The sequence below is a fragment of the Oratosquilla oratoria genome, chromosome 5 (assembly GCF_046742065.1).
Source record: "Oratosquilla oratoria isolate Oo_2021 chromosome 5, ASM4674206v1, whole genome shotgun sequence".
In the NCBI taxonomy this organism is placed as follows: Eukaryota; Metazoa; Arthropoda; class Malacostraca; order Stomatopoda; family Squillidae; genus Oratosquilla; species Oratosquilla oratoria.
This window is the reverse complement of record NC_134781.1, coordinates 5449497-5464768: the sequence shown is the minus strand read 5'-3', so window position 1 is coordinate 5464768 and position 15272 is coordinate 5449497. Positions and strand designations below refer to the sequence as shown.

Sequence of the window (15272 nt, the reverse complement as noted above, 5' to 3'; positions counted from 1 at the left end):
CACTAAGACAGGGGAGACCCATAACCCTGTCCAAAACAATGCGACGAAGGTACCTCACCCTACCGGGACAATCCCCAAGGCTAAGGTTTCGGATGCCAAGACGAAACAAGCCCCTGCCCACAACCCAACCCCCTCAGGCAAACCCACCTATTAGTCTAAGTCCAAGCAATCCCTCCCAGAATGGGGCTAGGCCCAAGGACCAAGGCAAGGACACCCCTATCTGCAGATACTATAAAAAGGGAAAATGCAGACATGGCAAATCGGGCAAGGAATGCAACTACAGACACCCCAAACCATGCCACAAGCTTTTGACGCATGGTACTAGGGATGATCGTGGTTGCAAATTAGGAAGGGATAAATGCCCTCAGTTCCACCCACTCATGTGCAAGAATTCTGTAAGGCATGGCATATGTAGAGTCAAGTCTTGCAAATTCACACATGTCAAAGGGACGTGGAAACCAAATGACGCCAAAACCCAAGTCGCACAAACAAACACCAACAACAACACCAAAAAACCTGGTAACCTAGGGAGCATACCAGGAAATACCAGAGACAAGGCAGCACCAGGGACACCCACAGGCCCCCCCTCAAACACACGCACAAACGCTAGCTCACCTTTTTTAGAGTTAGCGACAGCTCTACAGACCACCATGAATACGCTAACCAAAGCTGTAGAGTCCCAGAGCATAATAGTATCCTCCCTGATGCAAGGGAGTCACAGGAACTGGCCACCACTTCAGGCCCACCCGGCATTCCCCTGGGCACCCGTCGTTCACACCAACTAGAGTCCATACTAATGGGTAACATACAGGGCCTCTACCCAAAAAGCAACAAAAGCAAAGTCTCATTCCTGAAGGAACTAACGCTAGAAGAGGGCCCAATGTTCATTGCCCTCACGGAGACTCACCTGGCTACCAACGTGAAAGACTCTGAGATAGGAATAACCAACTACACTCTATATAGAGCTGACAGAGAGGGACGAAGCCATGGTGGTGTAATGGTCTACCTCAGGCACGATCTAGCTGCCCACACCAAGACACTATTATCCCCCTCAAACGGGGTGATAGAACTCCTAGCCTTACACATCACCAACATAAATCTAATAATTGTAAACTGCTACCACCCACCTCAGTGCAATCTCGAAAGCTTCTCAAAAGCTTTGGAAAAACTGAACGAAGTGCTAGAGACCACCCCACATGCCATGACAGATGTCATCATCTGTGGTGATTTCAACTTCCCCTTTATATGCTGGCCTGATGGCAGATCCAGTGGGGGCACTCTAGAAGATCAAGCCCAAGCAAAACTCCTTCTAGAGATCGCCGATAAACTGTTCCTAAACCAGCACATAATGGAGCCGACTAGAAGGAACAACATATTGGACCTCTTTTTTACCAATAATCAAGAGTCGGTCAGCAATTACAGGTCAGAGAAAACAATCTTCTCTGACCACAATATAGTTTACATCAACACAACTTACATCAAAAGTAAGACACCGCAGGATTCCATGACTCCTCCGAACATGACACCTTTCGCCAACTTCAACTTCTTCAGTCAAAAGGTAGACTGGGATCAATTACAACAAGACCTCAGGAAGATTGACTGGAAACTGGCACAGCAGGGATCTGACCCCAACACACTATTGAGGATTCTGCTGGAGGTGTGTACTGCTTATGTGCCAAGGAGAAGCAACAAAAAGGATCGCAGATACTCCATCCCACGAGACAGAAAAATCCTTATGCGAAAACGTGCCAACCTCAACCTAAAACTCGTTAACAGTACCAATGAGACCCAAAGGCTCATAATCTCCTCAAAAATAGAGGACTTAGAGCAGAAAATTAAACACTCACACGAGGAGCAGAGAAGAACAGAGGAACACCAAGCTATAGAAAACATAAGGCACAACCCGAAATTCTTCTACAGCTACTGTAAGAAGTTCCTCAAAACCAAGTCACAGATTGGGCCCCTAGTGACGGAACAAGGCACTATAACAGATGCCCCAAAAGAAACCTGCCAGATGCTGGCACACCAATATAAGTGTGTTCAGCATACCTAAGACACAGATGGAAATCCTTGATCCCACAACCTTCTTCAACCAGACGACCATGAACCTGAACCAGCTTATCGACATTCGAGTGACTGAACAGGACATCAAAAAGGCGATAAAGGAGCTCAGGAGTAACTCGGCCGCTGGACCAGACGGTGTACCAGCAATCCTACTCCTAAAATGCTGCGAGGTCTTGGCAGTTCCAATACATTTGTGGCTAGCCTCCTTTGACAAAGGAGAGATCCCGGCACTGCTTAAACAAGCCATCATAAGCCCAATATATAGAGGAGGAGACCGGACCTTGCCAAAAAACTATCGACCTGTCGCCCTCACATCACATATTGTCAAAGTAATTGAGAAATGTGTAAGGGACAAGCTGTTCACTTACCTTGAGGTGAATAACCTCATCAAAGAGAATCAACATGGTTTCAGGAAAGGTCGATCATGCCTTTCAAACCTACTGGCACACTATGACTGGCTACTACGGAACCTGTCGGAGGGGAGAAATGTTGACGTAGTATTCCTAGATTTTGCTAAAGCCTTCGACAAGGTGGACCACGGTGTCCTCCTCCATAAGGCAAGGGATCTAGGAATCTCAGGGAAGCTAGGAGTCTGGCTCTACAACTTTCTGACAGACCGTACACAAACAGTCAACCGAATCCAAGGTAATAAGCGGAGTACCACAAGGATCTGTGCTTGGCCCCCTCCTATTCCTTGTCCATATGAATGACATAAATAGTAGGGTGGACTCAACCCTCCTGTCTTTTGCCGATGATACCCACATCAGCCATGCTGTGCGGGAAAGTGGGGATGTGCAACATCTACAAGACGATCTCAACTCAGTTTATGCATGGGCCAACAACAGCAACATGCAATTCAACGAAGAGAAGTTCGAGGTCTTGAGATATGGCACAAATCAAGGCATTAAAGACAACACTGAGCTGCACACGGAGAGAGGTATGAAAATCGCACCCAAAGCCCATGTGAAAAGCCTGGGCATTCACTTAAGTGATGACGCCACTTTCCAACACCACATCATGCAGTCAGTAAATAGAGCAAGAGGGATGGCCAGCTGGGTCCTAAGGACCTTCTCCTCAAGAGAGGTTCAAGTGATGCTTACCCTCTGGAAGTCGCTTATCCAACCGATCCTGGACTATTGTAGCCAACTCTGGTCACCACACAAATGCGGAGACATCCAGATGCTTGAAGCTGTCCAACGGAACTACACCAGGCGCATCAAAGGGATGCAAGATCTCAACTATTGGGATCGCCTGGGAGCACTAGGCCTATACTCTCAACAGAGGAGGAGAGAAAGATACAGGGCCATTTACACATGGAAAATCCTTGAGGGACTTGTTCCGGACCCCACGCCCTCTAAAATCAAGCCATACCACAGTATAAGGCATGGGCACAAATGTGAGAGACAAACTCTCCCATCAAGAGCCCCGGAAAGGATTAAGACCCCACTGACAACCAGCCTAGGCCATGAGGGTCCAAAAATCTTCAACGCCCTCCCAAAAGAGGCAAGAGAGAAAACTAAATGCTCGGTGGACAGCTTCAAACATGCACTGGACAGGTTCCTGCGGAAGGTGCCAGACGAGCCTCCAGTGCCAAGCTACACTGCCATCAGTAGGTTCTCTCCAAACACACTACCAGACCAACTGACCCTCGCGAGGAAGGACAACAGGACTGGCAGCAGCGGTAGTCCACTACGGCTGTGAGGATCGACCTCAGAACTTCACTAAGTAAACTATCCACTTCCTCCTGCCTCTCCCCTTTAAAACTTACTTCAAACTCACTGCTCCTTGTACATCTCATCACCTTCTTTTATCCATGTTTACTTTGAACTTTCTCCTATTGCACACCATCCTAAACTCCATCATTAATTCCCTCTGACCCTGCCACAAGCAGTGTCATCAGCAAACAACTGGTTCACCTCCCACTTTCTTTAACAATCTCCAGTTCCCTCTCCTTTACCTCCAGCACTATCCCATCCATGTACACATTGTACAGCCACAGCAGCATGACACATCCATGTTGCAGTCCCTTAACCTCAAACCGCTCTCTCCATTTCTAACATAGGCTCTACTACTCTTGAAAAAACTTGACTGTCCTTAACAGCTTTCCCCTAATCCCATACATCTGCAACAGCTCCCACAGTGCCTTCCTTTCTAGCCATAAACCTTTTCTAAAACCATAAAGGCCTAAGAAACATCCTTAACTTTTACTAAGTTTTCTCATATATCTGGCTCACTACAAAAATCTGATCCCTACAACCCCTACCTTTCCTAAACCCACTGTTCCTCAACAAATACTCCGTTTCTCTCCTAATCCTCTCAATTAAAACCCCTCCCAACTACTCAACAAACTGATCCCTCTGAAATTACTCACATTTGCCTCCCTTCCCCTTGTAAAGTGGAATTACACAGGCACTCTACCCTCCCTTAGACACAATGAAACCTCAGTAGCCAGCCCATTATTACTGTCCCTCCCTTCTTCACTCTGCATGACACCCATTTAACCCACATGCCTTACCTCTTGTAATCATTTTAATCACTTGCACCTCATCTTTTCTTATTCCTCTTCTCTTTTCTTCACCCATCGCGGTCATTTTCTTTGCACCTTCCACTGCTACCACCAATCCCTCTGTAACTTCCTCCACATTTGAGTTCCCTAAAATACTCTGCTCATCTTCCCCTTAAAACCTCCTCTTCCATCATTATCTCTCCATTTGAGCCTTTTACCTTTTCTACTTGACTTGCCCCCCTTCCTCTCTTAACAGTAAACTTGATGTTTTTCTTTAATTTTCTTGTCAGTTCTGTAAACATATTTTGTTTTACATTCAGGTATAGACACAGGTAAATACACACATATTTATAAAATTTAATAGCAGAAAATATATACATTGCTCAAGTATACAACTTGAGGGCATCACAATAAATTGGACTACTCATGCTGGGTCGTTGGGCTACTTTCAGTATCCAAAAGGGGGGAAAAATAAAATAATAATAATGATGATGATGATAAAAATAAAGATAATAAATAATTAAATCTTTGGTTTAAAAGGCTATATCTGGGACAAGTTCATATTTTGTCTATGATGCATCTTCATACAATGTAACAGCCTTACCCTTTAGAACACAAACTATGAATAGCTGTAGACCTGGATCACTAAGAAAAAACACTCCTGCTGCCATGGGATCATCAGGCAACATCAGCAGCCTCCTGAAGCAATTGAGCCAAATCATCTTTGGTTGTAGTGAATAAACCGATTTTTTGTATTTATTTTTTCTTGGGGGGGGGGGATAAACCAACTAAAAACAACACTGCAAACAAATGTGAGGAGTTTGGAAGCAATATATATAGACGTATTAAGACTTGCATTTAAAATTCAGTCTCAACTCAATGAAAACAGTAACATAAATAAATAACTTAAGAAAACAACTATATCAAAATAGTTAATTGTACTGTGAGGGGATTGGTAAGACAAGACTAAAACACTAATCTTGTAGACACCAGCAAAAGCAGGTTGGACACCGAGGCACTTTTCGTGTTCAGGCTTTGCTCTGAGTTTGCTGTGTTGAGGCTTGTGAGTAAAACGGACAACATTTCAGGCTCTTTCACAATAATTCCTTAAGGAATATCTTTCTCTGTCCATGTCACATTTACTACAATTTCTTACCACTTTCTGGTAGTTCAACTTTCTTTTGCAGATAAAACAGTTTTCATGCTTGTAAAGGTGCAGGCATGGCTGGGCACAGGTCTGACTCTTCATAACTTCCTTCCCTGGTTTCATCAATTACAAGATTAGAGTCCTCTCCATCAATATCCATATCATCCGAACCAACATCTAAATTTCCAGACTGACTTCCTTCACTTTCTGGTTTGTCAGTGGAGGATCTACGGGAGTTGGCCTCCCCACTTTTATCCACACCGATCACAACATTGTTATTATTAATATTGCAATGAATGCCAGCAATTAAAGCACTCTTGGATTTGACAGGTCTTAAGGCAATAACAAAATCTGTTGGAGCCTCAACAATGTCACCAGAATAAAAATTTACTTTAATACCACTCTCTTCCTGAGAATCCACTTCTTCCGATTCAAAAGGTGAAACTGGATGAAATTTGCCATCTGCACACCCAAAGGCCATGTGTTTAACAATCTTTCTACTCTCATCACTGGGTCCTGGTGTGCCTCTTGATGCCGAGACAGGATAACTGAGCAACTCTTGACGATCATTACGCATGTAACCTTCTGGGTGAACATAACGGAAAGGGCGGAAATGAACTTTTGTATGTTCCTTTATGAAATTGGGCTGGGAGGCAGTATAGTCACAATATGTACACCTGTACACCCCATAACCACCATTTGCTTGGTGTCGGAGGCTATGACTGTCAACAGCGTCTCTTCTAATATTAGCATATGGACAGTACTGGCAGTAATATACTCGCCGTTCCTTCTCTTTGTCTTCCTCCTTGATAGCACGGTTATCCACCTTCTTGTGCTGAAGGATCAAATGCTGTTTCTCTGCTGTGGTCATTTCTGGGTCATCTTGTATCAAACTGTTCTCTTTGTTGGCACTCTCCTCCATCAACATGGCTCCTGATGTACTTTTCATCTTTGAGCCCTTCTCTAAACTCTTGGCACCATTAACAATGATTTCTGGTTCATATTTGTAAGGTTCTTCTGCAGGGAGTGGTGTACCATACTTTTCAGAGTTGACCTTCTCATGATATCTATGTCGGTTTATATGCATCATGAAATTAGCATAGAATTTAACAGAGTAATCACATATACGGCACTTATACTTATGGTTTGTACCATGCAAGTTTACATGTACATTATACTGATCTACCTTTTCAAATGCTGAAGGACACATCCGACACTTGTACCTCTTCTCTCTGGATTTACCCGTTACCCTATCGATATGAACTGGATAGTTGAGATTGACGTTACCCTCACGCATATAGGCATCATCTATTCCACCCTCTTTCTCTCTGGCTTTTTCCCTCTTCTTTTCTTCTTTCTCTTCCCTCTTGTGTACTCGTGCAGTTTCTTTTTCCATCTGACTTTTACGCTTAAAAAGATCAAGGCCTGATATGGGAACAACATTGAGGTTCTCCGTGTGGTAACGGAATGGTGTAATATCAGACTGGCTACTTGAAGGAATCATAGATCGTAATCCTTTAAGTTTCAGCTTGATTGGAGGCAAACTGTTTGATGACCGACTACCTTCTGAAACAACTGGTATGGCTGTGACTCCAGCACTAGCAGTAGTGATGGTGACAGATGGTGCAGAAGTGGTAGTTACATTTATGGTGGTTACAGCTGCAGCTATAGCAGCCTCAGCCTCTGTGTGTAGCTGTTCATGTTGCTGAAGATTATCTTCAGACTTACTGGCATAGTTACATTTATGGCACTTGTAAGGATTTTCGGCGCCATGTAAGGACTGATGATACTGTAAGGTCATGGCTTTTGAGAAAGATGAAGGGCACTTATCACACTTAAATTTCTTCATGGGAAGGCCAGGGGGTGGGGAAGCCACTGGTGGTGCTACTCGACAATTGGTATCATTCTCTACAGAAGGCGAGGCCAAAGCTAAAGTCAGGTCACATGGACCATGTGATCTTGAAGGTGGATGAATCTTCATCAGATTCTTAGTATTGTCCTGGTACTCAGCTGTGTGCACCTTCATGTGAGCTAACAAGTGAGGCTTCTGCCGCCCACCATAATTGCAATGTTCACACCGGTGAGGAAGATTAATACCATGGAACTTTGAGTGGATCTGAATTTCCTTCTCAAATGAGAACCTAGCTGGGCACTGTTGGCAATAGTAAAGAACTTTTTCATCACTATCCTGATTTTGCATCTCACCTGGTTCAGGAGCACCAATAAGGGGTCTAGAGGATGAGCTTAATTTCTTGATGGCATCCATGATTGAAGAATCTGTAATTGTAACACTAGTGCTGGCTGCAGCAAGCTTTTTAAGCTGATCCTCATCTGACATGTTACTGTCTGCCAAAAGATGGCATTGACCCATAGAGCCCCCGTGTACTTTGATGTGTGCTGACATGACACCAGCATTAGCACTCACATAGCTGCATTTTGGGCATTTATAACCATTGCTTGGTTTCTCCTGTCTGTGCATCTTCTCGTGCTCCTGGATATTGGTTTTTCGAAGGTTTACATGTGGACAGTGGCGACACTTAAACATTTTGAAAAATTTACTATCCTTGGATACCCATACTAGTGGGATATCCTCTAAATGCATAGTTTCTTCATCCTTAACAGTTAAATTACATACACGACCTTCCATCAAAGTGCTATCATTCTTTGTCACAGAAGTACTGGTTACAGGAGTAATAGTTAAAGAGGGTGAAGGAGAATTTGAACGTTCTTCATCATCATTTCTATTATTTTCTCCATTCTCATCTACCTCTGTACTGACACCATGAACTTTGAGGTGCTGCGATAACAAATGACGTCTAGTAACATTATAGGAACAATGTGGACACTTGAAAGGAAGGCCCCGGGGTTTATGGAACTGACGGTGATAAAGATACTTGGCCCGACTACGTGTATCAAAGGGACAAGCTTGGCACACATAACGTTTCACCTCCTCCTGAAAAAAATGAAACAAAACAAAATAAATAAATTACTACATAAATACAGGTATGTGCATTACTCTAAGCAGACATTTCATGTCCAAACATCATGATTTGGCAACAACTAATATGACAGTAATGATGAAACTTCTGACTTTCATATTCATTAATTTTCTATATGGAGAAAATTTGTAACTAACAAACATTTGTAATTATCATAGACATCTCAAATGATATATATGTTAAAAGTACTGTTATACTAATTTCATAAACAAATAAATTTGCTTCACCTGAGTCTTGTCTACATTACTTGCAGGTGAAAAGATATCTTGTGGCATGGCTGTCCCATGGAGTGTTATGTGCTGCTGCAAGTCACTGAAAATAAGAAATGCAATGAAAACAAAATATTACAAAAGTGACAGCTGACAAAGCACTACTGGTGGCAACATATATATATATATATACACAAGGCTTTTGATACATATACAAAGGGCATTTCCCCCCCTACAAGGGAGGTAGCCAAAGTCAAAAGGTATAATTCCCTTCCCACCCATTTCATTCCCACATACTCCACTCCCATTGACCCCCCCCCCCCCCGATCTTATCTTGGCTCCTACAGGATGACTGGTCATCCTTGCATCTCATCCATTACCCTGGGTCAAAAAGCAATGCAGCAAGATACAGTAAATCCACAGCAAGGCTGCTTCATTTAATCAGAGACCCCACTCTTTTCCCTCATGCAGAAACATTGAAAACAGGGAGAAATCCCTTCAGGATGTATGAAAATATAATTCACACATAACCTTAACCCATCTCCCATCTACTAAGTATTTCAACGGCTTTGACCCATCGTTTTTCGCTCATATTTCCGAAATAATCATTCACATCAGCATGGTATATTAGCACAGCCTAATTCACACCCGGCCATAATTTTTGACGTTATAGTGTATTCACAAGTGTATTTAATTACGGTGTTTACTCTTGATATTGTGTGTGTCGTAGCCGACACCCGCGAAGTAAATCGAACAAGTGAAGTTGGGATACACGAGGTAGTTTGTGATGACGTCACGACTTCACCTGTTCGATTTACTTCATGGGTGTCGGCTACGACACACTTAATATCAAGAGTAAACGCCGTAATTAAATACACTTGTAAATGCACTCTAACGTCAAAAATTATGGCCGGGTGTGAATTAGGCTGTGCTAATATATCACACTGTTGTGAATGGTTATTTCGGAAATATGAGCGAAAAACGATGGGTCAAAGCCGCTGAAATACATGGTAGTCCCTACCATGCACCACAGCATCATCTATACACAACCATTCTCCACTTAACCCTATCTTTTGTCTTCTCCCTTCTTTCCTCAACCTCTTACTCAATGCCCCTTTTACCCCATCCATCCATCCATCCTCAGTCATCCCTTATGTTCATTCCACCCACCTCTGCCTTCCACACTTCTTTTACTAACCTTTCTTCACTCATTCTTTCCTTGTGTCCAAACCATCTCAATGTTCTTTCATCATCCCTATCTCCCAACTCCTTTTCCATCCCCACTCTCCTACTCACCTCCTGGTTTCACCTATCCAACCTTGTAACCCCTACCATAATTCTCAGCTATTTCATTTCATATACATACATATACCAAGGCTTTTTCCCCCTTACAAAGGAGGTAGCCAAAACGGAAAAGGCATAAAATCATCCCCACCCATTCCATCCCTGAATGCATTCCACACCCCACCACCCTCCCTCTTATCTTGGCACCTCCTGGATGACGGGTCATCCCTGCACCTTGTCCACTGCCCTGGGTCAGAAGCAGTGTCGAAAGACACAGCACATCCACAGCAAGGCCGCTTCATTAAATCGGCGACCCCTCTCTCCGTCCCCCCCCTCCATGCATAAAAGGAGAAGACGGGGAGAAATCCCTTCGGGCTGCGTCAAATTTTGTTCACACATACCTCACCCCCATCCCCCGCCCATTCCACCTCATGCATCACATCATCATCCATATACAACCATTCTCCATTCACCCGTCTTTTGTACTCTCCCTTCCTTCCTCAACAGACATTCCCCTCTTCCCCAAAGCCCCCTTCACCCCATCCATCCACCTTATCCAAGGACGTCCCCTCATGTTCATTCCCTCCACATCTGCCTTCCATACCTCTTTTACTAGTCTTTCTTCACTCATTCTTTCCATGTGTCCAAACCATCCTAGTACTCTTTCATCAACCCTATCTCCCAACTCCCTTTCCACTCCTGTTCTCCTCCTCACCTCCTCATTTCTCACTCTATCTAGCCTAGTAAGCCTCATCATACTTCTCACACACCTCATCTCAAACACATTCAAACTCCTTCTCTCTTCCTCTCTTATGTTCCATGTTTCTGCCCCATACAGTGCTGTTGGCACAATCACTCCTTCATACAGTCTCCTCTTAGCATCCATTCCCAAATGTCTATTCCTCATTACACTCTTCAATCCACCAAGGCATTTACTCGCTTCACTCAATCTACATTGTACCTCCACCTTCACTCCTCCTTTTCCTACCACATTTGCACCCAAGTATCTAAAACTATCCACTTCCTCCAGTCGCTCTCCCTTAATGCTCACTTCCAGTCTACTGCCACTTTCACCCCTTGTACATCTCATCACCTTAATTTTACCCACATTTATCTTTAGCTTTCTTCTATCACATACTCTCCCAAACTCTGTCACCAACTTCCTCAATCCCTCCTCCGATCCTGCCACAAGCGCAGTGTCGTCAGCAAACAACAGCTGGCTCACCTCCTACTTTTCTCCATTTTCTTTAACCATCTCCAATCCCTGACCCACTACCCTTGCATTTACCTCTCGCACTACCCCATCCATGTATAAGTTGAAAAGCCAGGGCGACATAACGCATCCTTGACGAAGTCCCACCTTTACCTCGAACCACTCACTCTCTCCATTTCTAATCCTGACACAAGCTCTACTACTCTCATAAAAACTCTTGACAGCTCCTAGAAGCTTTCCTCCTATCCCATATATCTGCATAACCTCCCACAGTGCCTTTCTGTCTACCCTATCGTAAGCCTTTTCCAGATCCATAAAAGCCCAAAAAACATCCTTCCCCTTTCCTATAGCTTTCTCACATATTTGTCTTACCACAAAGATCTGATCTACACAACCTCTACCTGTCCTAAATCCACTGTTCCTCACCAATTACTCCCTCTGTTCCTCTCCTAATCCTCTCAATCAAGATCCTCCCATATGCCTTCCCAACTACACTTAACAAGCTAATCCCTCTGAAACTACTACATTCACACTTGTCCCCTTTTCCCTTGTAAAGTGGAACTATACAGGCACACCTCCAGTCCTCCGGCACTCTACCCTCTCTCCAGCAAACATTAAATAACCTCACCAGCCAGTCCACCATCACTGTACCTCCATTTTTAAGACATTCTGCATGGCATCCATCCAGACCAGGTGCCTTACCTGCTTTCATCATCTTAACAACTGCCTTTACTTCATCCTTCCTTATTTCTCCTCCATTTTCCTCACTCATCACTCTCATTTTCTTAGCACTTCCCATTGCAACTACCTTTCCCTCCCTATCCTCCTTCACATTTAGCAACTCCCTAAAATATTCTGCCAATCTTCCCCTTACTGCCTTCTCTTCCATTATCATCTCTCCATCTGCACCTTTTAACTTTTCTTCTCTACTTGATTCGCCTCCTCTTCCTCTTAATTTCTTTCCAAAACATCTTTTTATTACTTTCAAAATTTTCTGTCATACTCTTACCCCACTTCACATCTGCTCTCCTCTTTGCCTCCTTTACCTTTTGCTTTACTTCTCTTTTCTTTTCTTTGTACCTCTCATATGACTCCCTCATCCTATTTTGTAATCAATCTGTGAAAGCTCGCTTCTTCTCTTCTACAACCTTCTTTGTTTCCTCATCCCACCATTCACTACCCTTCCTTCTATTTCCTCCTGTCCTTCTTGTTCCACACACCATCCTTGCACACTTTGTGACTCCCTCCTTGAACCATCCCCATTCCTCCTCCACACCTAGCTCTACTCTATCTCCTTCAGCTTCTTCTTGTACTCCTTCTCCTTTTCCTCTGCACAACAATGACATGAAATGGTTGGCAAATTTCCTTGACAGCAAAGAATTTAAATATTTCAGAACAAATATCAGGAAATAAAAACCTATAAAACAGTCGCCTAAAGTGCAATATTATCACCAACTCAATCTAATCTATTACATGGCCTTTCGACCACCTGGATCACACTACCAAGATTCACATATGTATATCACATCCTATATATCAATTTCCCTCTCCCTTTAAGGAAGATTGGTTAGTTTTGGTCATCACTGTATCAAAATAGTATAAGACCGATTCAATTTAAAACTCGAGTTCTTTTTCTCAGATGGCTAGGATGGTGCCTCTTTATAGAGGACATTTTGAATTATGGAATTATATGATGTATGGTCTAACTAAATTATAAACTCGCTTTGCCAACAGACAGCCTACCACCTCTACTCCTGACCCGATTCCAAATATAAAAAATAAATCATACGAAAATTGACTAAAACATATGAATCTGTTTTCCCTAAAAAAGCGTAGACTCAGAGGTGACTTGATACAGGTCTTTAAGATTCTAAAGGGAATTGACAACATCAAAAGTGACAAAATTTTCACATTGAATGAGAATCAGACAAGAAACAATGGTCTCAAACTGTCCGGAAATAGATTCAATTTGGAAGTAGGTAGAAACAACTTTGCCAACCGTGTAGTTAATGAATGGAATAAACTTCCTGCACAGGTAGTGCAATGTAGTTCAGTTCAAAGCTTTAAGAATCATTTAGATAAACACCTAAGCAAGATGCTGTAATGACTATAATTTATTTTATATTATTTGTTTTTGTTTTGTTATCATTTGTCTGTCTGATTTTCATTTATTATTAGTTATATGTCAATTTAATATTATTTACTATTTACCTGTTTGTTTATTATTTAACTATACCTATGCATTTATTTATGTATTTTATTTGTTATTTACATTATTATAGTTTTTATCTATTATTTTATTATTATTATTATTTTTTTTTTTGCATCCGACCTAGATATGGGCCAAAAGGTCTCCTGTCGGCATGCTCCGCCTTTGTAATCCTTTGTAGCAACACTAAACCACATCCACCCACAAACATAGTATTACATGGAATGAGTGGGAGTGGGTGTATCCTTTGGCTAGCTACCTTTGTTGTAAAGGCTTTGGTATAGAGACAGAAGATTATCAAATGATTATTGGTAGAGTTGGCGATTCACCATAGGGAAACTTTGCAAAAAGCATGTGAAAAGAACAGAATATAATGACAGTCCTTACTTTTTGGTAGGCACATAATAGGGACACAGAAGGCACTTGAAGTACCAATCAGAGCGAGGCACATGGTGACTCAGATGCTGCTTTGTTTCACTTCGTTTCTTGGATGTGAAAGGACAGAAGCGGCAATGATAAGTTCTAGTTGCCTCCTTGTACTCTGCATTGTCTGGATCAATGCCTGCTGGAAACAATGAATACTTGTTAAGAGTTGATACATGATAAATGGCAATTACCAACAACAAAATCTTGTGAGCAGCAGTCTAATTCTAAAGATCATATGATAGGAATTTTCTACTGTCACGTCTACAAAGGAATACTAGAAAATATATCACATTCATCTTCATATGCTTCAGCATCCAGGGCAAGTGACATTCAACAATGGCTGTTGGGGCTGGAACATGTATATACTATCTACCTATATACCAGGGTCTTTTTTCCCCCTTATAAAGGAGGTAGCCAAGTCAAATGGCAAATACCCACTCTCACCCATTTCACTCCCATCCACCACCCTTTCCTCTAATCTTAGCTCCACATAATTGATGGGGTATCCCTGTATCCCACTTTCAGACCTGGGTCAGAGGCAACGCAGCAAGACACAGCACATTCATAATAAGGCCGCTTCATTTAATTGGCTACTCCCCCCTCTGTCCCCTCATGCAGAAGAAAAAGAAGAAAAGAAGAAGAAAACAACAACTTCAGGCTGCGTCAAAATATCATACATAATCACTTCCTATCTCCCATTCCCCTCCCTTCCTTGCATCATAGTATCATCTATACAAAGCCATTCTCCACTCACCCATTTCTCCTGCATTCTCCCTTCCTTGTTTAACAGACATTCTCATGCTCAATGCACCTTTCACCCCACCCATCCATCTCATCCTCAGTTGTCCCCTCAAGTTCACTCCATCCACCTCCATATAAACAAATATTTATACATACATACATATACCAAGGCTTTTTCCCCCTTCCAAGGGAGGTAGCCAAAAAGGGAAAGGCATAAAAACACTCCCACCCATTTCATCCCTAAATACACTCCACACCCCTCCCACCCTCCATCTCATCTGAGCACCTCCTGGATGACGGGTCATCCCTGCACCCTGCCCACCGCCCTGGGTCAGAAGCAGTGTTGCAAGACATAGTGCATCCACAGCAAGGCCGCTTCATTTAATCGGCGACACATATATTTATAGTGAGATTATATTGCATTAGCAGCAATCTTTGCTAAAAGTTACAAAATAATTTTCCTTTCATTTTCAG

The 15272-nt window shown here is 42.8% G+C and overlaps 2 protein-coding genes across 4 annotated transcripts in view; one reads left to right on the top strand and one right to left on the bottom strand.

The window, feature by feature from the left end:
- The first annotated feature begins 796 nt into the window (after positions 1-796).
- LOC143025319 (uncharacterized) lies at positions 797-2053 on the top strand. Its single transcript, XM_076184793.1, has one exon. The coding sequence runs from the start codon at positions 797-799 to the stop codon at positions 2051-2053; it is 1257 nt and encodes a 418-aa protein (XP_076040908.1).
- Positions 2054-4915: 2862 nt separating this feature from the next.
- LOC143025351 (uncharacterized) overlaps positions 4916-15272 on the bottom strand; it is a 43615-nt gene continuing 33258 nt past the window's right edge. For 2 of the 3 annotated variants that reach the window (XM_076184869.1, XM_076184872.1), the window contains 3 exons: positions 14019-14196; positions 8944-9028; positions 4916-8670 (listed from right to left, as the gene is read on the bottom strand). In XM_076184869.1, coding sequence (XP_076040984.1) covers positions 5770-8670; positions 8944-9028; positions 14019-14196 — 3164 coding nt within the window. In that variant the 3' untranslated portion in view covers positions 4916-5769. The remainder of the gene's footprint in view (positions 8671-8943; positions 9029-14018; positions 14197-15272) is intronic. The other variant, XM_076184871.1, reaches the window with a different exon arrangement.

What these genes read in the sequence shown, in the direction of transcription:
- LOC143025319 (XM_076184793.1), top strand. Translation starts at nt 797, where the DNA reads ATGGGTAACATACAGGGCCTCTACCCAAAAAGCAACAAAAGCAAAGTC.